The following is a 27,944-nucleotide window of genomic DNA, read 5'->3' on the forward strand; positions in this document are numbered from 1 at the left end:
CCGTGCAGGCTCCTTCTCTGGGGACATTCCAACCTGCCTGGATGCGATCCTGTGCAACCTGCTGTAGGTGACCTGCTTCAGCAGGGGTTGGACTGGGTGATCTCCAGAGGTCCCTCCCAACCCCAGCCCCTCTGTGATTCTGTGATTTTACTCTGGTGCAGATCCATTGGAAGACTTGGGGGCAATGTAGTCATTTAAGTCAAAAGCTGGAAGTAAGAATTCCTGGCTCTGCTCAGCTACTATTAGAACTCGTTGCTATTTTCCTCGCTCACCCTAAATACCGGAGATTTCTGCTTTTGCTCGCGTTGCCAGCAGCCCGGCAGGCGCCTGCTGCTACGTCCGAGCAGCGGCGGGGCCTGGCGAGCTGCGGGCACAGCGCGGCAGGGGGAAGGGGCCGCCCCAGCTGCAGGCGAAGCCGCTCTCCGCACAACAGGGGCGATGCCGCCGTGCTCCGCGCTCCTCAGACCGCTCCGTGCCCGCCGCACCCCGGCAGCCACCCCCCACGTCCGTGGAGCACGGGAAACCCCGGCGCTGCGGGGCAGGGCCGCACCGCGCCGGCTGCCGAGGCCCGCCCCACCCCGGCCGCCCGCGGCCCCGCGCCGCTCCGCCCCTCAGCCGCGGGAGGCGGCCTGCGCGCCGCCTGACCCCCTGCCTGGCCGGGCCGGCAGCCCCCGCCGACGCCGCACCGGAACGGAACGGAGGACGAGCCGCCGCCGGCGCCGAGGCGCTGCGGCCGCCAGGGAGCCGGGCCGGGGCCGGGGCCGGGCTGCGTTCCCGTCCGGCGCGGCGCGGGCAGCCCGCGGCGGGGCCTTCCGGCCGCAGCTAAGCGGCGCGCGGGGGCGGTGCCTGCCCCTTTCGCTCCGCGCCGCCGTGAGGGAAGCATGGGTGAGCTGCGGCGGGCCGGGCCGGGCCGGGGGGCGCCCCTCGGGGCCGCCCGCGCCGCCCTGCCCGCCTGCCCCGCCGGCGCTGCGCGCTCACGGCGCCGGGCCCAGCGGTTCCGGGGAGCGCCGCGGCCGGGCCCGGCTGCGCCCCGTCCCCGCGCACGCGGCGGGGCTGGGGGGAGGGGAGGGAGGGAGGCAGGGGGGTCGCTGGGCCGCCTGCCGGGGCCGGGCTGGGGGGCTGCGGCGGCGGGAGTGACCCCTTCATCCCCCTCCGCCCCGTTCCGCAGGGAAGTGCCGAGGGCTCCGCACCGCCCGGAAGCTGCGCAGCCACCGCCGCGACCAGAAGTGGCACGACAAGCAGTACAAGAAGGCGCATCTGGGCACGGCGCTGAAGGCCAACCCCTTCGGCGGCGCTTCCCACGCCAAGGGCATCGTCCTGGAGAAAGTGTGGGTAGAGCCCGGGGGCTGGGGAGGTGCCCCTGGGGTTTTGCTGCCTGCAGCGTGCCACGTTTCCATTGGCTTCCTGACGCTTGGTTGGAAACGTGGTTTATTTTTTCCAGATGCCTGTGGGGAAAGGGTTTTTTTTCGTACACACATGTCGCTGAAAATTCTGCTTATTTAGGAGCAAAAGAATAAAAATAGTATTTACCTCAGGTTAGGATTTGGAGGGAGGGAGAAACCTTGTGCGTGTGCTTTGTGGCAAAGACCCCATCTTCTTATTTTCTGCCCTTTTTTTTTTTCCATTTCATAATTTATAAGCTTTATTGGGACATTGCCAGGGCTCCAAAGTGTTTCTCTTCTCCCTTTCCACTCCCCCCCCTTCAGGTTTTAATTTACTGAATTAGCATGTGTCTGTAGGTGATAGTAAGTTTTTACTCAGCTTGGGAACTGTGGGTTTATATATTGAGTAGCTAAATAAATAGCTAATAGGTTTTGGTTTTGAAGCACAGATCAAACTTGCATGTAACAGAGTAATCAGGTGATTTTTGGTGGTGTAATGAGTATCTGCTAGTTCGTTAAACTGATTTTTGCTAACTTCCATGTACTTCCATTTTAGTGGAGTAGAAGCTAAACAGCCCAACTCTGCCATCCGAAAATGTGTTAGAGTCCAGCTGATTAAGAACGGCAAAAAAATAACAGCTTTTGTTCCCAACGATGGTTGCCTGAACTTCATTGAGGTAATTTTCAAGAATTTATAAAAAGTTACATGTCAGGGGGGAAAAAAACCACGTAATTGACAGATTTAAGGGGTGGTTTTGTTGTCTAAAAGTGCGAGTGAGTCCATTCCCAGTGTGCACTAAGCCAGTCTTGCACGCTGAGAGAGATTCTGTTCTGTTACTGAGTGTGGATGCTAGCAAACAGTGCTAGTATACTGCAGTACAAACACTGTATGTAAAACCTTACCACAGTTTCCTTGCCCAGAGAGCAACTCCATATAGATGATTTGCTACACATCTACATATCCATTACCTATCTTACTACTACGCACGCTCTGAGGAAGGGTCTTTTAGTGGGCCCTGGGTCTTCCCTTTTGAGGGTGTGATTTTTAGTATTATAATGAGGAGAGTTCACTTCTAGGGCAAGGCTGAAGACCATAAGAGCTAACTATAACATAAACCGGGTAGCCTGAGTGCACGTGACTTATATCACAAAGGTAGGGTGTTCTTTGCTTTTCTCTCCCGAATCTGACTCCCTTCACTGGAAGTCCCTTCATTCAGCACTCTTGACAACTATAGAGGGTCAGCTTGACGTGAACTGTGCACACTGTGCACTGAATCAAAGTTAAAGAATTTGGGAGTTCTAGACAACAATTGGACAAGGGTTCATGGCATTCTGCACCATGTGTATCTTAAAGCTGTAGCTGCAGAGGCAGATGACAAACACCAGAGATGTTTTTGTACTTACCAGAATCCTTAGTAAAGTTCTCAGCCATGCTGCTGCAAGCTAAATGACATCTCAGCTGATGCTTCCAAACACTGAAGAGGTAATAGTCCTTTATCCATGTGTGTAGCCTTCAGTATTTCTACACTTTGCTTAAGGAAGTCTACGGTGCGGCTCAAATTTAGCATCGGCCATTTCAGAGTTATGTACAGGTTTAATATTTACACCTTTGTAACTACATGGTCTTTTGTTGCAGGAAAACGATGAAGTTCTGGTTGCTGGTTTTGGTCGGAAGGGTCATGCTGTTGGTGACATTCCTGGAGTTCGCTTCAAGGTTGTCAAAGTAGCCAATGTCTCTCTGTTGGCCTTGTACAAGGGCAAGAAGGAGAGACCAAGATCATAAATTTAGATGGAATTTGCCAAGAATGTCAATAAATTTTTTGACTGGAAAAACTTTCATGTTTGTTAAGGCGTACTGTTTTTTAATTTGTATCTGCAAGTGACATGCCTCAGATGTTGGCATGTAGTCTTCTGCTGTTGGCAGCTGGCTTTCCCTTCTGTATGAAATGCTTTGCAGTTGAATGACAAAGGGAGCCAGAGCATCTGTATAACCAGCAGGTAGGCTTGAAAAGCACTTGTGTTTCCAAACTTACCTTTCTGTGGTGTGGAGCAGTACAGCTGTCTCCTGGGAACCTCAGAGTTACTTCATGGAATGGAGGGGGTGTTACAGTGCTTTGCGGACCATCCCCAATCGGCAGCACCTTCATGAATGCTTCTTCAGCTTATTAACTAGAGTAGTGACTGTCCCGCTGTCGGGATGGATTGGTAGATCCTTCTAAGGCCTCTGTCCCCTCACAAACCCTTCTTCCTGCGAATGTCATGAAAAGGGCCCCATGAAAAAATTTCTGGGCTGTTAGGCTGCCAGTTGTGCAGAGCTGTAAGGCTACTGAAGCTTGGGTCCTAGTGTGGCACTGTAACACAGCCGATGGGGCTCTGACCCAAGAAAGTACGCTGCATTGTAGAAATGAAAGGTCTCCAGTATTTCCTCCGTTGCCTACATAGTTTGGGGGCTGGAGTGCTGTAAGAGCATGGAGGAGGAGAGCACCGTCACCCTGCCACATGGTCCAGTACAGAGCGGACAAGTATTACGCACACCAAAACCGGCAGTGGGCTAACTACTGCTTTGGGGTCATACAGTCTTAAATAATCTGGAGGGGCTGCATCATCATAAATCTGTATCGCAAGGGGTGACTGCTCTGCAGTGGAAGGTGTTGGAGAGCAAGTTCCCTGCCACACCTTGCAGTGTTTCCTTGTTCTTGTCGGTGTGGGGGAGTGGGTACTTCTTACTGGATGTTAATACAACACAGAGGGAATGTAAAGACTTACATTCAATGAAAATGTCGGGGAGTAAGATAGAGAACTAACGTCAGATCTACTGTGACCTTGTAGTCATTCAAAATATTTTTTAATGAGGCAATTCCAGTTTTATAAAATGCCACTGTACAAAGAAAGAACAAATTAGTTTTCAGGACTACAGAATAACAACTTATCCTTTGGATACTACATAGTTAACTGTTGCATAACTATGTGAAGGAGGATGTTTGTTGCTTGATTTTTTCAAAGCCTGAAGCACAATGTATTACTCTTGGTTTTGCCTGTCCAGCGGCTGAGCACAGATACTGTTTGGGAGATGTTCATACTAACTAATAAATAATGCAATTCAGAACTTAATTAACTCAAATCTTTTTTAGAAGAGACAGATGCCTAGTGTAGCTGGAATTGTATCTTCAGTAGTCATGTCAGTCATAAAGCTCTTCTTGTAGGAACTGAAATTAAATTTCTTACTACTAGGTCTGGCCAAAAAATTCTAATGTTTCTCTGGGACTATTAAATTCATCAGGAATCAAAACATTTCCTCAAGCAAGTTGGGAGGAGGCATTGCATGAATTTTAATGCATATTTTGGAAATCAGCCTTCCTCAAATTGAAAATCGTCACTGTAAATGTTGAAAATGGTATTTATTCATGGTATTCAAATGACAGCAGTTACGGTGCCTAGTGTGAAGACAGGCAATGGCATGTGACACAATTCATCAGATTTAGGTCCCGAAGGGGTTATTAAACCATTTGCCTCATCTCGCCTCTGTCCCGCTCAGCCAGTAGAACATCACCCAGCTGATTTCATCTTGAGTGCAAATTAAGTCTGAACTTGGGTGAGTCTGCCTGATTTGAAGACACCCGTTTTCTTTCAGTGCATTTCAGCTGTTACCGTTCACCTGCTGTGTGCTGAGTTGAGCATGTCTTTCAGTAGGGCTTTTTGGCTTTCTTTGCTAGATTAGAAATAACTTCTAAATAGTTCAATTCTTTTTACTTTCCAAAGATGTCTGCACCATAATCAAGCTATTTGAAAAACTGAAGTATTTAATCAGTTCTTATCTTGGCATTTTTCCCCTCTCTACTGTCCAGTTTTTCAACATCGCTTTAAAATTTGACTAATACAGAACTAATACAGAATTACAGAAGAGAACATCAACCAAGAAGCCGACATGCCCCTCTATATCAGCCTCTGAATTGTTGCCACCAGATCTTCCACTCTCTGATACTTGTACTCATGTATTTTATCTTGAATTTGGCTCCCAAAAGTACATTTTGCACAAAGCTTATAGGGTTCTTTGGTTAGAGCTACCTTATGCAACAAAACCTCAAAATACTTACTCGGCTGAAGTGAAAGAGTGTAAACAATTCCCCCATTATAATCACAATTCATCTGTGTGTTGATCCAAAAGGCTCTGCTTTGATTAGTATTCAGTAATTTATATTACAAATGGGAGTTAAATTTAAGAACAGATTGGGAATCTTTACTACTGGGTATTTTGTAGTTTAGTCATCTGGCAATTTGTGAGATTTGGATTCAAATCCTTCGCATTCAGGCACAGAAGCAACACTGAACTTGGGCTTCCCTTATCCTGTAAATGTGGCAGCCCCAGTCGTAATGAAATATGCTCTTGCTGCAGCCCCATCCCAGCTTTATGGGGGAACTCTGGAAAATCTGCTCTCTGCAATCCCAGAATTAAGACTCCTTCTGTTGGAATCTCGCTTAAATACCCTTTTAAGGTTTTCAGAGGGAGGCCTCCATGCTTTGACGAACAGCGTGAATGCGCGTCACCTGTAGCGCACTTCACTCAGCACCTCAGCGGCCAAGCGAGGAGGCTGGGTGACCATGCCACCAGCTATCCCCGCAGCCCCCTGGGGTACCCATTATAATTTTTATTTTTACTGTACTTCGTTTTCCTAGACCTTCTGTTTTCTTGGCTAGTGGAGAGTTAACAGCTCGTCATTTTTTCTTCTTCCGTGCAACCATATGCATGTACTGGATGTATTCTCTTTTCACTCAAAATGCTATGCGGATGCATTTTGAGAATCTTCTACACCTGTCCAGTATTTCTTACAGCTTCACTGACTCAAAGCTACTGTTTACGCATGGAAATTTCAACCAAGCTATTACATGCCCAGAAATTCCAGATATGTCCTTACCACGTCTGCTGTGGCTCTGCCTAATGCTTCTGTGAAACTTGGAACAGATATGCAGCAATCAGAGGTAGCGCACAGTAGAGATGTGTGCGTATTTTACTACAAAGTGTCTGAAACCCAGCCTTTGTCTAGCAGCAGAACAATGTAAGTAAAGTATACAGCCAGGTTTGAAAGAAGTACAGCTGTATTTACTAATAATAAACATCAAGCCAACAGCAGGTACACACGTGTGAGAGAAATCAGATGCAAAATTACATGTAAGACGGCTAGAACATCACCAATTTTTTTTCAGGTGATCCCTGATTACAGTAAGACTGGAAGCTACTGGATGAGCAAACCCGAACACTGAAATAATGACTCACAGCTTGCAGATCTGACAGCAGCTGCTGGTGGAAGAGGCAGATCTCAGTCAGCTAGTTTAATCTAGAAATCATGGTCTTATGTATGCAAATGTTATCCTACAGACCTGCTGGTGTTAGGATTTCAGCTCAATTTCTACAAGAAATACCTGATTTCAACTAAAAAAATCAGCAGCTTTGGTCTCGTTATTCCAGCAAACCGAGTGTTTGGTTTTGCTTGCCCTGCATAGTGAAAACTATTAGTAGGGCTGCCAGTAATACTCCTTCGAAAAAAAAGGAAGAGGACCATCGAAGTCCTCGTGGTTCAAGTTGTTTTCGAATTGTGAAGTCAGTCTGGCAGCAGAGGAGGTGAAGATTTACCCGGAGGTGAATGAAGCCAGACCAGCTTCCAAAAGTAGGGCATGGTGATGAGGGATCTTGCCACTAGATGCTGCTATCGGTACAATGAGGGGAAGAGCTGAAACAAAAGGTGTAAGCCAAAAAAAGTTGTTTGTGGGGACTTCAGTAAAGGAAATCTTCAAAATGGGAAATTTCGCTTTTAACTGGGGTCAGTGAGCTCCTTTTAGGAAAACGGGACGGTTGCAGCCTTGTTGCCTTTGCGTACCTAAATGGTGCGTAGATGCTACATAGAAGCACAGGAGCTTATGGAGTAAATTCACCTGAAACCTTGTTAGATCAAAAACATGAAAGAGAAGAACACCAAGTCCTTATTACTCTACCAAGCCTGTAGCTATTTTACAGGTTTGGTTGAATTAGGGTTTGTTTGGGGGGGTTGTGGTTTTTTTTTACACTTCTTGCAATGTAGCAGAAGTGAGACTGCTGTTAAGGCGAAGGGACAGTAATAGTTACCAGGAGTACGAGAACACACAGAACTGGGAGCAGAACCAGTAAAGCACAGAGTTATTAAAGACAGTCGCATATTTTGAATTGCGTTTTATTATTTGTTTTACAAGCACCTTTAGCCCGTGACATCTAGTCAACACTCGGGTACCAGGATTCTTCTAGCAAACGTGTCCATGGATTCTGTCAGCACCCAGGAATAACTTGTGTTATCTGGGCACTAGAAAAATGTCAAAGGGAGATGAGCCAAGCCAAACCCCATCAGTGTTAGAGGGGTTTTAAGCCTAACGAAGAAGCATTGAAACTACGTGTTACACAAACCAAATGGAGGGGAATCCACAGAGATCAGGGAAGACATGAACTTGTGCAGCAGACATGGCAGGCCATGTTTCTACTTCATTAGTGAAGCATATTAGTAAATACTAAAGCACTTGGCTAATCATATGAAGCTAACAATACCTGACTGATGGATGCATGGGAGTGAACCTTTACAAACCGTGGAGAAGCAATCAGACGTCTGGCGGAGTGAGGCCTGGCTGGAACCCACCAAAATTCAATTCAGGATTTTGATTTGGATCAGGTGCAAAGGAAAGAAGGATTAGTTCATTTCCACAGTTTGACAAATCTTTTTCAGGCTATGCGCAGCCCATGTTCTCCCCTGCTGTCAAAACAAGAATTGATATTGATTAGTTCACTATATTCAGCTCTCATTAACTAGGTCATCATTTACTGTTGTGAAAACAAGCATGCGATTTGACTGAAGGAATGTTTCTTGTAGTAACCAAAACCAACCAACTACAGACCTTCTGGCAGACCAGATGGGGGTTAAATTCTAACCCGATCACGCTGACACTTCACCACTTGCGAAGAGAGCTTGTTGTAACTGCCCTTGAAAGTGGCGTGGCATCAACCATGGCGCTTGCTCAGCAGAAGCAAAAATCATTCTGCTTTTGAAGGTGATGTATTCCAAAAGGGTCTGACTCAGCACCAGGGACTGTCTGTGGTGATGACGCAGGTGACTATGGGTGAAAATCTTCTTACTGGGATTCCTCTCTATCTGTAGCCTAATTCCTAAGCAGCAACCAAGGGGGAAAGGAAGCCCCTGAACGGTCTCTCCCCCCGTCTGGTCTCTGCTGATGAGGCTAATGGAGCATGGCTGCTGAGCCCAGCCGCGCACAGAGAAGCTGGCAGCTTAATCTCTTTAGACAGGGCTACCTCTTCCACCATGCTGTACTAACAACATTACAGAAAAATAATACTACAGGAAAACATGTTGTTTTCTAACAGGCTTGAGGAAGAAGGTGTTCAAGGCAAAGCTCTGTAAATCCATTCTGTTTTCAAACACAGCAGTAAACCACTCTCTTGCCTCGAGTTGAAATTCACCTTCAGTAGGTCACAGTTACAAGCTCTCAAGTGGAGAAGTGAAAGCTTCCTTGTGGTGCGGGGTTTTTTAAGACTCTAATGAAGTCTAGCACATAAAGGTAACAGGTGAGACACCTCCCTAATTCTTCTTGAGTAGTCAATACACGGTTAGTATTGCAGCTATGAACTTCAGGTATACTTGTTTTTATTCTAGATGGTAACTTATTGCTAAGAAATGTTCTAAACTCCCTGAAATACTTTTAAAAGCCCCCATGTTACTAAAAATATGCACAAATATACATATATACACTGTTCTCTGAAAGAGAGCATTTTGAAGGAAATAACTGTAACTTCACAGATCAGAGGAAAGAGCAATCATTTTTCCTTTGTGCTGTAACAGAAATGCTATGTAATATAAATATAGATGTCCAAACAAATTCATTAAGCCATTGTCGTAGCAAATGGAAAAAAAAAAAAAAAAAAAAAAAGAGCTCTTGAAAAAATTTTGCTGAAATTCATGGAGTCAAAACAAGAATTGATATTGATTACTTCACTATATTCAGCTCTCATTAACTAGGTCATCATTTACTGTTGTGAAAACAAGCATGCGATTTGACTGAAGGAATGTTTCTTGTAGTAACCAAAATCAACCAACTACAGACCTTCTGGCAGACCAGATGGGGGTTAAATTCTAACCCGATCACGCTGACACAAATGAGGGATTATGTAGGTAGCAATTGCCTTCCAAAGAGAGGCATGTTTTTGGCTTAGCTGAACACATAAAATTAATTCTTGCTGATTCTTGTAACCAAGGGCAGGTATGAGTAAGTTCTCTTAAAAAAAGAAGTCCCCAGAAGCAATGGTCCTCAATATGTCTTCCCAGATTAGCAAGGATGAATGACTGAGCAAATTTACAAAAAACGTTTGGAACTGGAAATTTTCTTTTCAGTAAACTGCAAGATTTCAGATAATGTACATAGCCAAAACCGAAGTTCAGATCTAAGACTCTCCAATAGATTTTCTAAATAAAATTATAAAACAGTGCTGCAATTAACTTGATTATGAAATAAAATAGCATTTCTGTACACAAACATTATGTACAAAATACCCTCTAAGTCCTTAAGGCACAAATGTAAGGAAACTAGATGCCTACCTCCCTCCCACTTCAGCTATCAGAAAGCATGTATCTAAACAGCGTTACCTCTCTCCATGATCCCAAGTATTTATGTTATCCCACATTTGTTTCTCAATTTAAGCTTAGTGTACTCATACTAATGAGCTGAATTTTTACCTAGTGGTATTCTAGACAAATTTCAGGGAAACATTGATACTAATGATGACACTGCTCTGTTATTTCATTGTTTACGGTGTTAAATGGTTAAGAATTGTAGCAGGGCAGGACAACTGTCAATTTGCTTATCCATTCCATGCTCGTTATTATCACCATCGTGTCTCAGTAACTGTGGGAACAGGGTCAAGGCACTGAAGAGGAATTTGGAGGGGTATTATCAGCAGGAAGGAAGCAAGACAGAGACAGCTTCAGAAACTGGGAACAACTTAAGTGTCCAGCCAAGTGAATGCATGGTTGTAAGATCCAGGAGGTAGGGTGACTGCTGAAAGAGGATGTCTAGGAGTTAAGAGTGTCTGCCATGTCACTGACACAGCAGTACCCGCTGTGTGCGACCTTATGCTAGACAAGTGCCTAGGGCTGTCTCCCACAGAGGAAACTTTAAGTCTAGTACAACGTGTAATGCCCTGTCCAAATACTTCTTGATCTTGTTTAGAAACGATAAATTAAGGTAGAAAGTAATGAGCTTTGAGACTTCTTCCGTTTAAAAGAAAAGTATTTTTTCTATCTATATACAAATTCCACTTTTATTCTAATTCATGAAAAAAAGAAGGGAAGATTAAGGTGCAGTGGAAGGCTGATGAGGTGGAGAAAGTGACTGGAGTACATTCTCTCAGATTTGTTTAGGTCTGTTTTTGGTTTTTTTTCTGTCTGTAATTCCAATCTGTAAATTACACTGTCTAATGTACAGCATCCCACAGATGAGATGCTGACATTCGGAGCAGAGCAATGACATTTTACAGAGTTCCAATAAGAAGTCTTGCCTAGAGTGAAGAAACCCAACTGGTCAATTAATATTGTTGTATCACAGTTTCTGTTTCCAAGACAGAAACAGCAAGAGCTGGTCTCCAAGAAATGCCTGTGAAACCATGCTTATAAAATTTGCACAGCAACAGCTTAGCAGTTGAATCCTCTCAAGGTCTAACTAGTATTGGAAATAATACTCAGTGCTGTTTCAGGCTCTTTTCTTCTCCGTTCTCAAGGAAGGTCTTGTCCAGTATATGAGAACACCAAAACCAGCTTTTCAGCTGTAAGTTATTCCAAAGACACTCTGTATTCAGGACTGTACTCTGTGATTTATATTGTTTAAAAGTGGAATTTCTTCTGTATATTTGACCCTCAGTGCAGTACAAAGTAACTTCTGTGTTGCTTGTGAAAATATGCATAACTGATCCTCAGATACACTGATATCTCAGTTCAGTACCGATGGCTTACAGGGGACAACTACATCAATCCTTTCTACTTCTCTAATCCAAGGTCAGGAGAAGCTAACTCAGACCTTGCTTTAAATAAAGCTACCTGAGGCCAGTTCTAAGTTACACCAGGAGTAAAGGTCCTAGGGGCTAGCCAGCACAGTGTCCGTGTGCCAATATGCCGTGCAGAGGCAGCAGAAGCTGACACAGAGATGTTTAGCAATGCTGGGCAGCTGAGAAGGGCTGATTGATTTTACTCCTCTGTCCAGTGTATCAGAAATCACAGGATCACGGCATGGCCAGTGTTGGGAGGGACCTCCGGGGACCACCCAGTCCAACCCCTGCTGAAGCAGGTCACCTACAGCAGGTTGCACAGGATCGCATCCAGGCAGGTTGGAATGTCCCCAGAGAAGGAGCCTGCACGGCCTCTCTGGGCAGCCTGTGCCAGCGCTCTGCCACCGCCAAGGCAAAGAAGTTCTTCCTCGTATTCAGGTGGAACTGCCTGGGTTGCAGTTTGTGCCCGTTGTCCCTTGTCCTGTCACTGGGCACCGCTGAAAAGAGCCTGGCCCCATTCTCTTGACACTTGCTCTTGAAGACATTCATAGACATTGATGAGATCCCCTCTCGGTCTCCTCCAGGCTACACAGGCCCAGCTCTCTCAGCCCGTCCTCGTAAGGGAGATGCTCTGGCCCCTCATCAGCTTCGTAGCTTCTGCTGGACCCTCTCCAGCAGTTCCATGTCTCTGGTGAACTGGGCAGCCCGGCACTGGGCACACACTCCAGATGCGGCCCCACCAGGGCGGAGCAGAGGGGCAGGTTCACCTCCCTCCACCTGCTGGCCCCGCTCCTCCTCGTGCCCCCCAGGATCCCACAGCCACCTTGGCCACACGGGCACACTGCTGGCTCATGGGCAACTTGCTGCCCACCAGCACTCCCGGGTCCTGCTCTGCAGAGCTGCCCCCCAGCAGGTCACCCCCAGCCTGTGCTGGTGCACGGGGCTGTCCCTCCCCAGGGGTAGGACCCTACACTTGTCCCTGTTGAACATCATGAGGTTCCTCCCCACCCAACTCTCCAGCCCACCCAGGTCTCGCTGAACGGCAGCGCAGGCTCCTGGTGTGTCAGCTGCTCCTCCAGTTCTGTGTCATCAGGAACCTGCTGAGGGTGCCTCTGCCCCTTCACCCAGGTCACCGATGGGCAAGTTGAACAGGGCTGGACCCAGCACTGACCCCTGGGGAACACCGCCAGCTACAGGCCTCCAGCCAGGCTCTGCGCTGCTGGTCACAGCTCTCACCCCACTGTCTGAAGTGAAAATCACAGAGCAGGGATGAACACTTAACAACTCTTAAAACTCCTGTTACCTGGGGCTTTTTTGTTTTTCCTTCTCGTTAAGTTCTGTTACATTTGAAAATGGGCTACGGATGCAATTATCAAGCATACGTTACCAAAGTGTTAAAAAAGGCAATGTAGTTGCTGGCATTGTACATGAACGGAAGGATGTCTTTTATAGATCTTACACAGAAAAGTGACTTTTCAGATTGTTATGATCCAGAATTAGACAAATTATGTGTTTTCATTATTAATTCCAAATGGCTGGCAAAATAACTACATACCAATAGAATTTTAAAGACTGTATGGTATTTCAATTCACCAATAACACACGATGCAAGTTAAAAATATGCAACCAATCAAAATACCTAAAACTCCAGAATCTGAAACCCAATGCATTTCACATTTCCAGCTCTGATGTGGCATCCATTAGACTCTGTATGCAAGTGACATATTGCTGAACATAAAAAGTAAGATTTGTAATTCCATCTCCACTGCTCAGGACCTGCGGTCTGTTTTATACTACAAATAAAATGTGATCTGAAAAGAATCCAAGACAACTTGTATGAAAGTTACTTCTAATCTGGTTTTCACTGATTGCACGACCATGCAATTTCTACTTGCCCAAAAATCAACAGCTGTCAGAGGAGGCTTGCATAAAGACTGCACGATAGGGACTAAACCTGTGAACAACTCCTAGTACAATGAGAAATATTAATTGACTACAACAGTAACTCTCACAGGGTATAGCAAAGCTTCCTTTGGAGGCAGTGAAGCACAGAAAAGCCAGATGTTCTCATACGCTAGCATTAGGCACCTTGAATTCTAGAACTGTACATGCTTAGTCAGATGTAGACTGCAAGTACTCTGTCTACAATCCTGATCCTGTTTGTTCCCTGAAGCATGATGTACACAAAATATCCTCAGGAAAGTATTATTCAGTCCTCGGATTGGGATATTCTGTGTGCGGTGCTGCACACGAGGGTGGTAGAGAAGGTGGTCCCTAGGTGAAGCAGTCTCAGCCCATACACTGATTGCCACAAGCTTAAACCACATCCTCCATGTATTTTGCTGTAAATATCCCCACAGATGGTGTAGATTTTCTAGAGCCGTGATTTTTAGTAGCTAAGTTCAGCAGATCCAAACCCAGTGTCTCGGCTCTGTGTCAAGGAACCATAGGCTTGCGCATTTGCGTGGTCTTACTAAGGCCACAACCACAGCAAAACAGACGGCAGGAAATAAGTGACTTCAGGGGGCCAACGCAATCACAAGGGAGCTCAGGTCTTGGTGGTGCCTGAGAGTTTTAATTACAACTGCAACCAACTATTAGGTCTTCTACTGTAACCAGGCAAGTTCTTGCCAGAGAAACAACCAGGAACAGTCATCTTTCCACACTGCATTTCTTACCAGTCCGGAAGGATTCCTGTAATTGATTTCATCCCTAGGAAAATCTGCAGTAACTTTACAAGAGCTAGCCATCATCTGTCTTTCAGCTCAGAGGTCTGAAGTGGCAACATCGAACAGAAAAAAGGCGATGAAATTAAAATCATTGTAGCAGACTTATGTTAGATCACACCACCACCCATGTGCTGGAGGGACCACTATAAAATGCTTTTACACACCTAAGAAAGACTGTGGGATTATCAGGGACCTTGTGACAATCATGAAGGTTGCCAGCAATGTGCCAAGCACATCTCTCTCAGCGCAATTTTTCATTCCAAAGTACGTAAGGCAGCCATGTAAGCAAAATATCGAAAGTTGAGTTCTAAGTAATAGAATCATAGAAAGGTTTGGGTGGAAAAGGACATTAAAGGTCATCTAGTTCCAACCCCCTTGCCATGGGCAGGGACACCTTATGCAGGTTGCTCCAAGCCCCATCCAGCCTGGCCTTGAACACTGCCAGGGATGGGGCACCCACAAATGAGCTGAACCAAGAGCTCCAAAAGAGAAGACAATACTTTTGCCAGATATCTGAACTTTTAAATTTCACAGAAGGATGGGAAAGAAAAAAGGTAATTTCATTTTCTTACCTTTCAACTGAATCATCATTTGTATCCTGCTCTGGTGCTAGTTTTGCATAACTCATGGGCAGATTGAGACCCACAACTGGGCCTACAGTACTAAGCCACAAAGTGATGTAATTTATGTGTCTAGGGGAAAAAAAAAACAACAAAACACAAAAAAGCACCATAAACATATTATCCCAACCTTTTCTGAATTGCCGGCACACTTGACAGTCATAAAATAACTTTACACGGCACTATTCCTTCACTTTTATCTATAGCAAATGCAATTCAACTTTCAGCCCTTAGGTGACAATACAGACTCTTATTCTGCTTATTTGGACCAAGGAAATTGTTTTGACCATTTCTACTTCCTAGCTGATTTACTTTATCTGCATTGCATAAAACCTTGCACGGCACAGTAGCATTTCTCACCTGTCGTGTTTCCGTGAACTGCTCAGTACAGAAGAGATGAATTCATTAGTCCGGCAGGGGTGCAGAACAAAAAACGGCTGCCCAAGTATGGGGTGCTCCTACGAGGGAATATCAGTTGATTTACTACACAAGAAGAAGACAGAAAAGACACCATATGCATTTGGAAAAGAGAAAGCAAGGTCCAATTAATCCTTGATGCAACTTTTCTCATTTCGGAGTCTAGCCCACATTGCTCTTTTACTGATAGTCATGACAAATTAATAACTGAGACCATATTCTCCTATCTTGAAAGGGAAATAAGATCACCAACCAGGTTATGCCACCGTTTTAGTTAAAATCTAATGGTTTGCAGAAGTGAAGTTACTGTATCAGCATTGCCTGAATGCAAGTAGGCAAAACTATTGTGTAAACAAGTATCTGATCTGTGTCTGATATGGATATTACACATCATATTACGATATGTAATACAGAAAACAAATCCACTCCATGGAAAGGTTCTTTAAAATCCTTGACGCCTTATCCTTGTATATTCTCAGACTGGTGCTGGGAAGTAAGCATGCTTTAATTTGCAACCTGAGGGTTTGAGGGGGAGCAAGAAAGAAGAGCTCTCAAGGTGTCTTTAAATTCCACTAGGTGGCACATCCTCATTTTAGACTATTCTATAGAAAAATGTCCTAGAACAGACGTTCTTCAAGAAGCCCAGTCAAACCATCCTCAGGAAAGAACATCATTTAGTGACAGAGTTTGCAGTCAGACACACTCCCTACAACATGACAAGGCCCTGTCTGTTCCTCTCTACCTTCACACTGCACACAGTGCTGCTGAAAACTCAATCCAATGCTCCATAAAGCTTTCACTTTCATCTCCAGCCAGCACTTGAACAGCATATGTGTTCTGACTTAATCAAGCCTGCACTCGATGCAAAGCTGTAACAGTGATCTCATCAGCTCCTACATGGATGATACCACAAGATCAGCATATCTGTCTAACACACCATGCCCTAGGGAAGTGATTTTCCTTTAACGCTGCCGAGGTCACTGCTAGTACTTAAACAAACCCTACCTTGTCCCCTTGTGCAATAAGGGGCATAACGGCACGGCAGGGGATGGCTGGAATGGGATTCCAGACAAGAAAGATGTCACGTATGAAACGTCGTGATAGCCTGTTCACAGCCAAGCACAGGCTGTGCTTAGACACTGCTGAGCCCAAGACTCTGCCAGAGCTGAGCTGCACACAACACAAGGCGGCAGGGTGGGGAGAAGCAGGCACGGGCCACGATGGAGAAAACAGCAGCGTCACCACCTCTGCACGCCGTTCCCCATTCAGCTGTGTCAGCCTGACTTACTACGCTATGCTACTCACCAGAGCCACAGCAGGGACTGACTACGAGGATTAATGTGTCTAGGGGAAAAAAAACACCAAAACACAAAAAAGCACCATAAACATATTATCCCAACCTTTTCTGAATTGCAGGCACACTTGACAGTCGTAAAATAACTTTACATGGCACTATTCCTTCACTTTTATCTATAGCAAATGCAATTCAACTAACCTACTGACCTGGGTAAAGACCCTTTTCCTTAGATGTGCCTCTTATGTGGCTCTGTCTCCTGATGACAAAGAAGAAATACTACATTGATGCTCCAACACAGACTTCCCTTGTCCAAGCTGATAAAACTGTAGCCAGACTACCCTAATTCTGTGATGCCATTTCATCTTGGCATGTTGTAAATTGCCTGCACTGAAGAGAAGATGCTTATGAAGTCTTCCTTCTACACAGTAAAAACCCTTTTTCCAACTCCTTGCCTAGAAACAAAAAACATATCATAGCCTGTCATGTTCAGAAATAGGACATGTTTTATATTATTAAATATTAAACAGGGTCTCTTACAGCTGAAGGACACTTGGCTCATGCTGAAGATGTATCCATGATGATCAATCATTTTATGTCTAAGAGAACTTTAAAAAACTTCCAGAAGCTCTAGAACATAAAAAAATAATGTTCAGATAGCATTATTGTACACTGCAGTGCGAACAGGTAACTCGTGCAAGAATGCTACCATCTGCTGTTGGTAAAAGTGAACTGATGCTGTTTTCTGTTTAGAAAAAGTAGTAGTTTGGATTAAAAATCCTTTCTAATTATCTTCTATCTTAAATCAGCTTATGTCTCCAAATAATTCTAGAAAATGCAAAGATTATGCCAATGGTATTCCTCAAAGATAGTACTAAAAATAGTTAACAATATTTACAAAACTATTAGGCAAAGAAGAAAAAAAGTAGACTGAGGCAGCAGTTTCAGCCAACATCCTCACACAAAGAAAGACGATAAAGATGTACCACACACTCCCAGAAAGAACAGAGAAGATAATCTGGGCATTAAGTGACAGCACCGACAAGTGTCCTGGTTTCAGCTGGGATGGAGTTAATTTTCTTCTTAGTAGTTGGTACGCTGCTGTGTTTTGGCTCTGATGGGAGAACAGCGTTGACAGGACACTGATGGTTTTAGTTGTTGCTGGTGATGTTTCTACTAAATCAAGGGCTTTTCAGTTTCCTGGGCCCTGCCAGCCAGAGGGCTGGGGGGGCACGGGACATGGGGAGGGGACACAGCCAGGACAGGTGACCCAAGCCAGCCGGAGAGGGATTCCATACCGTGGGACGTCATGCCGAGTATATACACCGGGGGAAGGAGAAGGAAGGGGGGACATTTGGCATTATGGCGTTTGTCTTCCCGAGTACCCGTTACGTGATGGAGCCCGGCTGCCCTGGGATGGCTGAGCCTGCCTGCCCGTGGGGCGTGGGGAAGGAATTCCCTGCTTGGCTTGGCTTGCGTGCGCGGCTTTTGCTTTACCCTTTTCCCCCACCTTTCCATTTTGTTATAATTATTATTGTTGTTATTATTATTATTATTATTATTGTTGTTCTTACCTCTTTATTCTGTTTAAATTATTAAATTGTTCTTATCTCCACCCTTGACTTTTACATTCCTTTCCGATTCTCCTCCCCCTCCCTCCGAGTGAGGGGGAGTAAGCGACTGGCTGCGTGGTGCTGGGTTGCCAGGTGGGGTTAAACCACGACAATCAAGGTATAAAAATAATTCCAAATACTGAATATTCTGCCTGAAGTCACTCCCAACCATCCTGCTGCCTGCTATTTGATTCTGTCCTGCACTTCTTGCTTCAGCAAACCACCAGTGAGTGACAAATGGAGGCCAGACTAGATGTTTAAATAGCTTACTAACTTTACATTCTACATCTTTCTTCATGTAGTCCTTCCTCTTCTTACAACATGACAGAGTGATGCTAAAAAATTCCCAAACTCTAACAATTAGATGTCTGTATGAAAAAGCAGAGCGCATTACTACTGTTTTTCAAAAGGGTAACATGCTTGGTCCCACCATCTTTGACATTAGTCTGCAACTCACAAGCATGTGATAGAGGTAAAATCTGTTTAACGCTCTGAACTCCCTGCACTCTCTCCTCCATTCTTCTTCAACAGGTGGAAGGCTCTTTCTTCCCCTCCAGATCCAGTGGATGTAAAGGCAGAGGTTTTGGCTACAGGACCCAGCGATCAGCTTCTGGGTTAATCCCGAAGGCTCTGAGGACACTTGGTCTTGGCTAGTCGAACCGTCTTCCTAGCTTGTCTCCTAGTTCTTCAAATTATCAAGGGTTACTTCATACACATCCTGAAGTAACAGCTGTTCCAGGCTGGTGTAAATCTCAATATAATCCACAGAATTTTGAACTGCAACAATGAAATGACCCCGGGGTTTAGCTAAATCCATGCTGCTCCTTGGCCAGGCTCTGAGAACGGCATGTGCACTAAAGCTGCATGTCTGGACATTCAGGATGAGCTGCTTTGATTTCAATTTAGCCGGGTATTTTTGAAAACAGAGCACTGTCACTTACTTGTTTACCTCTAATCCAGAAAACTGAGTTCATTACCACACTGATCCTTCAGCACTGAAAGTCCACAGGCACCATGTCATGCAAAACAGCTGTGTCCAAAGTCAAGATTTTTTTCAGTAAGTTTGCTGCATGTATCTTCTTACCCTAAACAAAAGGTATGAAACTGCAAAGCCATGCTATTTATTTAAAACCTGAAAGCTAGGAGTATTGTCACACACTGCTAGGAGAAACACAAAAGCTTAAGAGATTAAAAGAAATCCTGAGGTAAGACCCATTAAGCAGGAGTCTCTAAAAAGGGAAAAGACTGAGGCATGGAAGAGCTGTTGAGGATCAGGGAAGACACTCTGAGAGCATCAGATCTGATTCAGCCAAATCCTAAATTCCATATCCTGTGTATAATGGCGTCCCCATGAGGCTTTAATGTATACTCAAGGTGAAATCCCTGACCCAGCATCTCTGAGGAGGAAGTACCAGACAGCTGCCAATAAAAATGCAGAAGTTATCAAAGCCCTCAACGATTTCAGAATTGGTAACGGGCTACACAGCCTTTTCATTGCCAGGTCACCAGCTCAGATGTGTCCTGGGCTGGTGGCAGCCAGAACTCATCACTGTGCAACAGCTGTACATGCAACTGTCAAGTTTCACACAGTCAAAGTGCCATTAATTAGTGCCCATGCTGGTGGTCACTGCAGGTGAGTCCAGAACTGAAGATGTTGGTTTACCTTGCCACCACAGGGGCAAGTCCCTGCAGGTCAGCTCTGAAGTCAGGAAAATCAGGAAACTCGCACTTCCACTGCTCATGGCATGCCCTGAGAGAGCGCTGTGGATCGCCAGTGCAGTGAATCCTGAGTCCTTCTCAAACACTATCAAAGGTGTGAGAATGAATGAAAATTTGTGCTGCACCAGCTTCATGAGCATATTTACTACCTGCTGCAGTCATCTGGTGGAATGATGATATTCCACACGCAGTGCAATGTATCCTGAGCAAAATATTAAGGCAGCAACACTAGCCTTCAGCTAGCCTGATATGTAAGCCAGTTACATGAAAAATATGAAGTCCTACTAGGACTCCATGGGAAAAAAAAAACAAACAACAAACACTTTAAAGAGTGTAAAAGAGTGTTACCACTTCTAGTTTACAATTAATCTTTTTCCAGTTGGTCATGTAGCAATGCATTTTAGAGAGTAATGCGTGAGAGTTTCAAATCAATTCTCACAATTACTCGCTGGCATTGTACAGCAAGAACCCATTTGCAGGTTGCCACAGCTCTTCTGGACAGTAATAACACTGACATACAGTTTATTTGAAATCAACAGCATTATTTTCTTGTACCTCTATGATCTTGTATCCATCTGTGTATGAGGCTGATACTTAACACTGTTCAGCACCGTACACTGGAGTCCATCATACATCTGCATATCCCTCTGAGTCTGACCCAACTTTCATGGGAAATAAAACTTTTACAGGCAGCCATTAGCTCCATTGAATCTGAAAACTCAAAATGCTTTTTTTGCTTTTTCTGTAGAAAAACGTCTTCACTAGCTGACTTGAAGGAAGACTTGGCAACAATGTATGTTTTGTACCCATCTCTGTAGATGTGACCTCAACTCTTCCCATACAAAACCATACAAGAGAGAGATGGATGAAAGATGTGAAATGTCTGTTTGGGCAGATCGAAAATGAATGTAGTTACGTTTAGGAATGCCACACAAGATTGGACGTGACTGAGCACTGGCAGCACAACAGCTTACTGCTTGTTAGCTGCGCAACTACAGCCATCTGTGCACAGTCGCTGAGCTGCCTCAGTTGTGAGGTTAAACTGGTGAGCTTAGACCTCTTCCACTGAGGTTTATGTTAGATAGTACGCTTGAGCCACAAAAAATGAATGCTGCAGGTTCCCAGAGCACTGAAAACATTTCAGCTGAGCAGCAGCTATTACTGTGTGGTGTACGAAGGCCTCTTCCCACGAAGTCCATCATGGATGTGAGTGAAGGTTTGATCAACCATCCTTCACCTGTCCCGTCATCACTTACTAATGAAACTGGACTGCCCCTCACAGGGTCATCACAAGTTAAGGTGTAAAAAACTAATTTCATCCTCTCTCCTCTGCAGTACAGTGAAACGTTAAGACATGAATATGAACTGTAGCAAAGATTGGGTAGTTCCTAAGTGTAAGTATAATTAAGTCTAAAATGCCTGTCAGATTGGATTATGACATTCTATCAAGCAGTGCCTATAGGAAATCCTATCCATGTCAGATTTAAACTAAAAATAAGTATTACTTCAGGTAATTGCCTGTAGGTATCTGTACTGTACCTGCTGTTCTCTCCCGCAGCCAGCAGATATTTTGTTGTCAATACATCTCTTGTAACTACACCATTTATTTTCTCTGTCATTACTGGAGTTCTTCCAGTAGTAATGGCTTCTATTTTCTCCAGTGCTACATTAAACTGCCTTCAAGCATCCATCATAACATTTATGGTAGTGCAAAATGGATTTGTGCCTGAAACTGCCTCTTCTCCCATCCAGTCTGCATGATGTTGCTTTGAAAAAATACATTCATGGAGGGGTTTCAAAACTTTCACGCAGGATACTACCACCAAACACCACAGCCAGGACCAATTCTTTTCAGACGCTTTCCCAGCATCATTCACAATTCCAGTCATCAGATCAGAAAAAGGTGGCAGGATTAATAAAACATGTCCCCTATCATCTCTTTTTTAGGGAAATGGAAATAGTGATGCAATGAATAAATAAGTTGCATGCTCTTCCCTTTTCACCAATTTTTGACCACGGTTACCGAAACAAATGCCTGTTTTTAAGTAAAAATCCTTCACTCAAGATACTATAAATATTTTATGTTCTTGAAATCACAGTCTTATCTCTTTTTCATCCCTTATTTTTATATACATCAATAATAACTTACTTTTTAATAAAACCTAAGTCTACTCATTGAGAAAGGAAGTAATAAAATCATGTTCTCCAGATTGACTGTGTGTCCCACGACCAGAAGAGTAACTGTGCACACGTGGAACTTAAACTTGAAGTCAAAAGGATTACTTTATGCTTAAATTACACATGTTCTCAGGTTCAGGTGTAAAAACTGAGTAATGTTTTTATGAATGAGGTCTAGGGAGACTTTAAGCCTGAGCACTGAAGCCAGATGAGTATATGCGTGTTGTGTTTACAAGGACTGGTAATGGTGATTGCAAAGGCAACAGGACAGCCACAGCTGTCACTAGAAAAATGTTCCAAACTTCTCCCGTCTTCTTCACACAGAAGATTTTCCCCTAATGATGGAATTACTACAACAGAAACTCTATTACTACGGAATCACTATGTAGCAGACGCAATGTTAAGGAACTATAATTACACAGGGAACTTTTATCATCCTGACAGAAGACATAGATCATAGTAACAAAGCTGTTGTTAGGATAGTAACTCTATAGGGCTTCTCCATTCTACTGACACAGGTCACAACATTTCTATTAATGCAGCCATTCATAAAAATAATGTTTTATTAATAGGATTGATATTGGTTACAGAGAAATTGTAATTGGAAAAAAAAAACAGAAAAAAGAAATCAGAAAAGGCAAAATGGCTCTTGAAAGAAATGTGCTTGCTGTAATAGACATCAGCTCCAAAAAAAGCTTAAAAAAAAGTCATCAGCTCCAAAAAAGCTATTTATCCTTGGGGGCATGGGACACAGTTTATTATCTGGGACAGGTAACATATTTATAGTCACCTTGATTTCAATTTACAAGCAGAAGCCAAGCCATTCTACTGATAAAAAGTGAGGAAAGTTTCTGTAACTTCGCCATAAAACCGGGAGAAGCACTCCCACTGCTAAGCCCATTGAAGATGAAACAACCTACTTCTGTCTGTAACGGGTGCTGAAGAATGACTACGAAAATGCAACTACCGCTGTTCTCCTGCATTTTCTTAGACAATCAAAATAAATCTGCAATGCTACTAAGCAAGGGAAAACTTGAAGGGACCCCGATGAGACAAATAAGTGCAAACTAGACCAAAAAAAGCAAATTTCTGTCATTACTGAACATCTTTTTTGAGAAGAAGGCTGCAGAGGGATTTTGATTTATGCTCAAGTTCTTTGCAGAAGAGCTGTTGCAATTGCCCTTATGATTTAATCTATCTGTTCCTTGTGTATTTCGAAAGACATACCAACTAACTTTAGAGACAAGTTTTTATCAATATTTCACTACTACTAACGCCACACAGCCAACTAAGCTGGATCCTATCCTTATTTCATCAAATATGAAGTCCAAGCTGAAGAGGCAACAAATGAAACGGCTAAGTTTTTCTGAGGAAAACGGAGTCACTTTGGCACATCCTACAACACAAACATACCAGGACACTTAACGCAGCCAGAACTTTCTTAAGACGAACGACATCTACCTCTTTGTACCCGCTGTTTCAAATCCATCGTGGCCACAAACGTAGAAGTGCAGGTTCTGAAGAAATAAACACTTCATGGCACAAACTGCTCTTCTCGTAAACGAAAACCCTGCTAATGTAATTAAGCCTGGCTGACCACAGCCTCATTGCTGCCTCTTGACTACAGCTTGCGATAAAACCATCTTTTCATTCGGACAGACCTCACATCACTTCTATATTGCTAACTTATTGCTACTTACATTGACAGCTGCAGCTTCTGCTGAATGTGACAGCTGAGCATGTCTACAGTTTGATGCCACAAAAACATCAATCTTGCTTTTCCATTTTTAAAGCTATCAGAACTATCAGGGTACATCCGAAAGAGGAACAATAGCTCTATTCACTATCTTCGAAGACAGCTTTACTTCTCCTGTACAACGCGCAGTGCAAGTTAGAAAGTCACAGACAAAGCCAGTTTGCCAGCAGTAAAGTGCTTTCAAAGGTGGCAGATGGAAATGGTTTTAAATCAGAAGTTTTACTTCAGTTTACTCTGCATCTTCAAGGCCTTCCTATTTTAGGTGTACTCAAGAGATAAATACATTCTCTATATAGTGATTTCTGTAACTAGGAGAATGATAACAACAGAGGACTGCCGTAAGACCTGATGTACAAATGTGCTTTTTGTGCAGAGCTAACTTACTACTGTAATACTTGATACTACAGAACATAAATATAATAACTAGATGACCAAGACCTATTTTGTATTTCATCCCCAAAATCTCTGTGATTATAGAATATTTACAGTTCTGAGAGGATGGTGATCCTTTTTTACAGTTCATAATCTCATTATTTTTTAAAAGCTACTGAATAGCTAACAGGACCCTTTCAAAGGCATACCTAAGAGGTAATCATGCAGGACAAGCACAACATTAATTAAGAACAGCCAACACTGCTAGTATATATTTCTATATTTATGTGTGTGTGTGTATATATATATACACACATATATATAAAGTAAGATTTGAATTAAAAATTTTAACAACAAGAGGAATCAAAGCACTAGGTGACGCTCAGACCAAGCTACATTTTTAAAGCTTAAACTTCTCACAAGCATGTAACTTGCATTTTGGATTCTTTGAGAAAACTTTATAGTTAAAAATTGGCAGGTCCATAGTTATATTGTCAAGAAATGGCATCTCAGCCATTTTCCTAAGAAAATAAACAGATGATTCTTCTTCCATGCTTGCCAAAATAAGATTAATTCAGTTGTCACCATTTTACTTATGTAGCATATAGTCTTAATTAATTACTATTTAAAATCTGTTCTTAAGTTATGAGATTCATCTAAGGTGCAAAACTGAACGATCCAACAAGCTGTGGAAGTATGGGAAAGATATTGGAGACAGATTTCCTACCCTGATTAAAAAATGGTAAATTAAGAAAAAAAATCCATACTGGCATTTGACAAATGTGCCCCAAAAGGGTTTGTTTTATAAACCCGGGAAATCCTGGACAAAAAGATATTGGGAAGAGAGATTTCGTAAGACTTCTGAGTTTGAAATAGTGTAACCAGCAAACAGGAAGCCATATATTCCTGTCTTCTCTCTTTACTGTTTATCAAGAAGGTAGTATGACTGATAGCTGTAACAGTCGGAAGACAGACAATTACCACAAGGTAATGTGGAAAGCAAATTTCTGCTGCAGCAGAGCAGAACACTAATTTAACAGTATCAGATATAAGGAGGCAATGGCATGTCCGCAGAACTGTGACTCAACCCTCGAGTTCAGGCCAAGGGAAGACTTTCTTTGCTCATCCTCTTTCCCTGCAGCAGCCGATGTCTGTGCTCCCCTCCTCCAGTCAAAGCACCTTGTATTACCTGTCATTTGAAATAACGTTCGTTGGACCAAGTACTTTGAATCACTACCGAAACTGAATACCCAATGTTCTAACAAAGACATTGTAGGACTGTCAGTATTCATGGTGATTCCTCTAATGACAGATTCAATATAAAGCTATAAACAGTCGGTTCTGCCACAAGTTTCCCCAATGTACTTACGGTTCTCTGTACGCAGCACGGCTGGTGGAGTCAGAGGTTAGAACAGGGATTAGCAAACCACCAGAACAACAAATGCTGCTATGAAAAAGGCGGGCAACAGAAAATGTCAAAAGGACACTGAAATGGTCGTTCAGAGTTTAAAAGACTCTGATCACATCAGTGTCTCAGTCAACACATGACTGAAACACCAAGCTTTCTCCTGAGAGCACAGAAGAGCTGCAGCTTATGGGAGCTTGAACCCACCATTCCTACAGGAGCCACAGTGCCCATTCTGCACTGGGATTTTGGGTGGTCGTTCTCCTTATTCTTCAACCAGGCTGCTGTGCAGTTAGAAACACAATACACCAACAGAGGCGCCAAAAAGGGACTCCAGCTGACTTCCAGCCGGTTTTGTGATCCTTGGAGATTGTATACAGCTTCATATACAAGTCTGACTACACAGAGTAATTTCACCTCCTTGGAAGAATTCACTTCCTTGTTTTTTTGAACCCCAGACTGCCTTAAAAACTTAAGTGACTGACTGGATTGCCCCAACAGCCCATCTAGCAATGCATCCTGACTCCATCCGCAGCAGTTGGAAAAGCTATTTTGGGAGAATACAAGTCTGGCCTCTTTCTGTGGTCAACTGCCCCTGTACTGCTCCAGCACGTCTGCATTACTAAGGATGACGGAGGACACATTCCTTCCTGGTAATTTTGCATCTACTGTGGTCCATCCACAAGTGGTCTCATGAATTTGTCTAAATGCTTCTGAACTGCTGATACCATCTACTTTCAAAACCTGAGTGCACAGGCGCTTAAGTACAAACTGCTTTCTGTTAACACGGATACCTAACTCACATTTAAATAGCACCTAGAATACTTTTTTTTATTAATTACAAAAAAAACCAACAACCAACCCCACCTGCCAAAAGCCCTTGCTGCAGAAAACAAAAAGGGAATGCGTTACAAAGTTATCAATGCTTTGTGACCATACCAACTGCCTTTCAAATGGAGCTAAATGCCTCACATATGATATCCACTTCTTTCATACTGTGCAGTCAATGTTGTTGTGTATTTTATAATTTCTCACAAAAAACATTCAATAAGGGGTATTCAGTTACAAGTCAGTAACCAGCTTCATTCCAGTAGTGAATTGTTAGAGGTTGTAGCAGGGGAAAGACAGAAGAGCAACCCACCGCAGCATACAAGGGGAAATGCCAGACCAGGGAGGGAACATGCTATTACAACTTATTCCACAAAATCTCTGCCGGGAAGCTCTGTGAGAGCAAAGTCACTGCGAGATAAATGCAGTGTGTAGCACTGAAAAGTTTTTCTACAGAAATAGAAAAAAATCAATACTATTAGATTGCAATTTGTTCTATTAATTATGTATCTGTCTGGAAAATAGTGTCATCTCTTCATTTCAGAATAGCTGATCAACTCAAGTAACAACAGTACCAGTGCTTGAAAGTCTACCCTGAACTGTGCCCCAGAAACTGGCACCCAGATTCTCCTACTGCTTTTTCTCTCTACATGTAAATTAGCCATTACACCTCTGTATTTACTCTACATCATTTATTATCAGTCCACTATTTGATCTTTTCCTCCTATGAAACTGGTCAGACTAAGTTTATGTCCATAAAGCCTTACTGGGAAAAGCATGATTAAACTGTAGGGCAGCTACACAATATTAATTAATGCTTAGTTTTAACATAAACCTACTCGCTAGCTTGTACAATACTACTGCTTGGTTTAAACCACAGAAGTTCAATACATGACAGAAAATTTTATTTGGAAATAAGCATTTGCCCAGCCTTCTCATTCTTAGATTTTTTTCTGTGAAACAGCTTTCTAATCAATACTGGTAAGACTCCCTTTCCTCAGGAAGTTGTACTAATAATTTTCCAAAAATATTAGCAGGGGTTCCATAGCAACTGTTGATATGACTCAAAATGATTTAAGAGCGATCTTAGCAACCTTCTGTTAAGATATACTGTATACAGTCTCCCCCACTTAGCAAAATCCCACAATATGGCAAGAAAGATTTGTATGTCTAAGAATAGCGACCTACACACATTTTTCAAGATGACTGAGCCATAATGATTTAAATCCTCCCTACCACAGTTTCAGCAAGATGTGCCTCTACAAGACTACATCAATGTGTTCTGTTCAGAGTTTTGAATCCTTTTCCTTTTTTAAATCACATCATTAACATCCTTGACATTTTAGAAATAATGTTTATTGATTTTTCTGTTAACACTGCTATAAATTAAGTGATGTAATGGACAGGATTATTGAAGTACTATAAAGAATACATCTTCCAGATTCTTAACTACATATTGAAAAAGAGCAGACCCTGGATAAATATTGAAATAGTGCAGTTCTGTGCTGTAATTTGGGTAGTTTAGGTTTGGTTGACTACTTTGTATATGACAGAATGGACATGTA

The 27,944-nt window shown here is 43.3% G+C and overlaps 2 protein-coding genes across 4 annotated transcripts in view; one reads left to right on the forward strand and one right to left on the reverse strand.

The window, feature by feature from the left end:
- Positions 1-651: 651 nt before the first annotated feature.
- On the forward strand, positions 652-3,219 carry RPS23 (ribosomal protein S23). Its single transcript, XM_080372579.1, has 4 exons — positions 652-885; positions 1,169-1,328; positions 1,939-2,059; positions 3,019-3,219. Exons 1-4 carry the CDS (start codon positions 882-884, stop codon positions 3,163-3,165), a joined length of 432 nt encoding a protein of 143 aa, XP_080228705.1. The 5' UTR covers positions 652-881; the 3' UTR covers positions 3,166-3,219.
- A 4,348-nt stretch (positions 3,220-7,567) lies between these two features.
- Positions 7,568-27,944, reverse strand: part of ATG10 (autophagy related 10) — a 99,199-nt gene continuing 78,822 nt past the window's right edge. The window contains exons 6-8 of one of the 3 annotated variants that reach the window (XM_080372576.1): positions 15,158-15,255; positions 14,750-14,869; positions 7,568-8,149 (exon numbers count right to left, since the gene is read on the reverse strand). In XM_080372576.1, the coding sequence (XP_080228702.1) occupies positions 8,122-8,149; positions 14,750-14,869; positions 15,158-15,255 (246 nt within the window). In that variant the 3' untranslated portion in view covers positions 7,568-8,121. Of the gene's footprint in view, positions 8,153-14,749; positions 14,870-15,157; positions 15,256-27,944 lie in introns of all 3 variants that reach the window. The other 2 variants (XM_080372575.1, XM_080372577.1) reach the window with 2 other exon arrangements.

Source organism: Falco punctatus (genome assembly GCF_963210335.1).
Source record: "Falco punctatus genome assembly, chromosome: Z".
NCBI lineage: Eukaryota > Metazoa > Chordata > Aves > Falconiformes > Falconidae > Falco > Falco punctatus.

Coding starts and splice junctions, on each gene's coding strand:
- RPS23 (XM_080372579.1), top strand. Junction 1,329..1,938: donor GGCATCGTCCTGGAGAAAGT/GTGGGTAGAGCC, acceptor CTTCCATTTTAG/TGGAGTAGAAGCTAAACAGC. Junction 2,060..3,018: donor GTTGCCTGAACTTCATTGAG/GTAATTTTCAAG, acceptor CTTTTGTTGCAG/GAAAACGATGAAGTTCTGGT.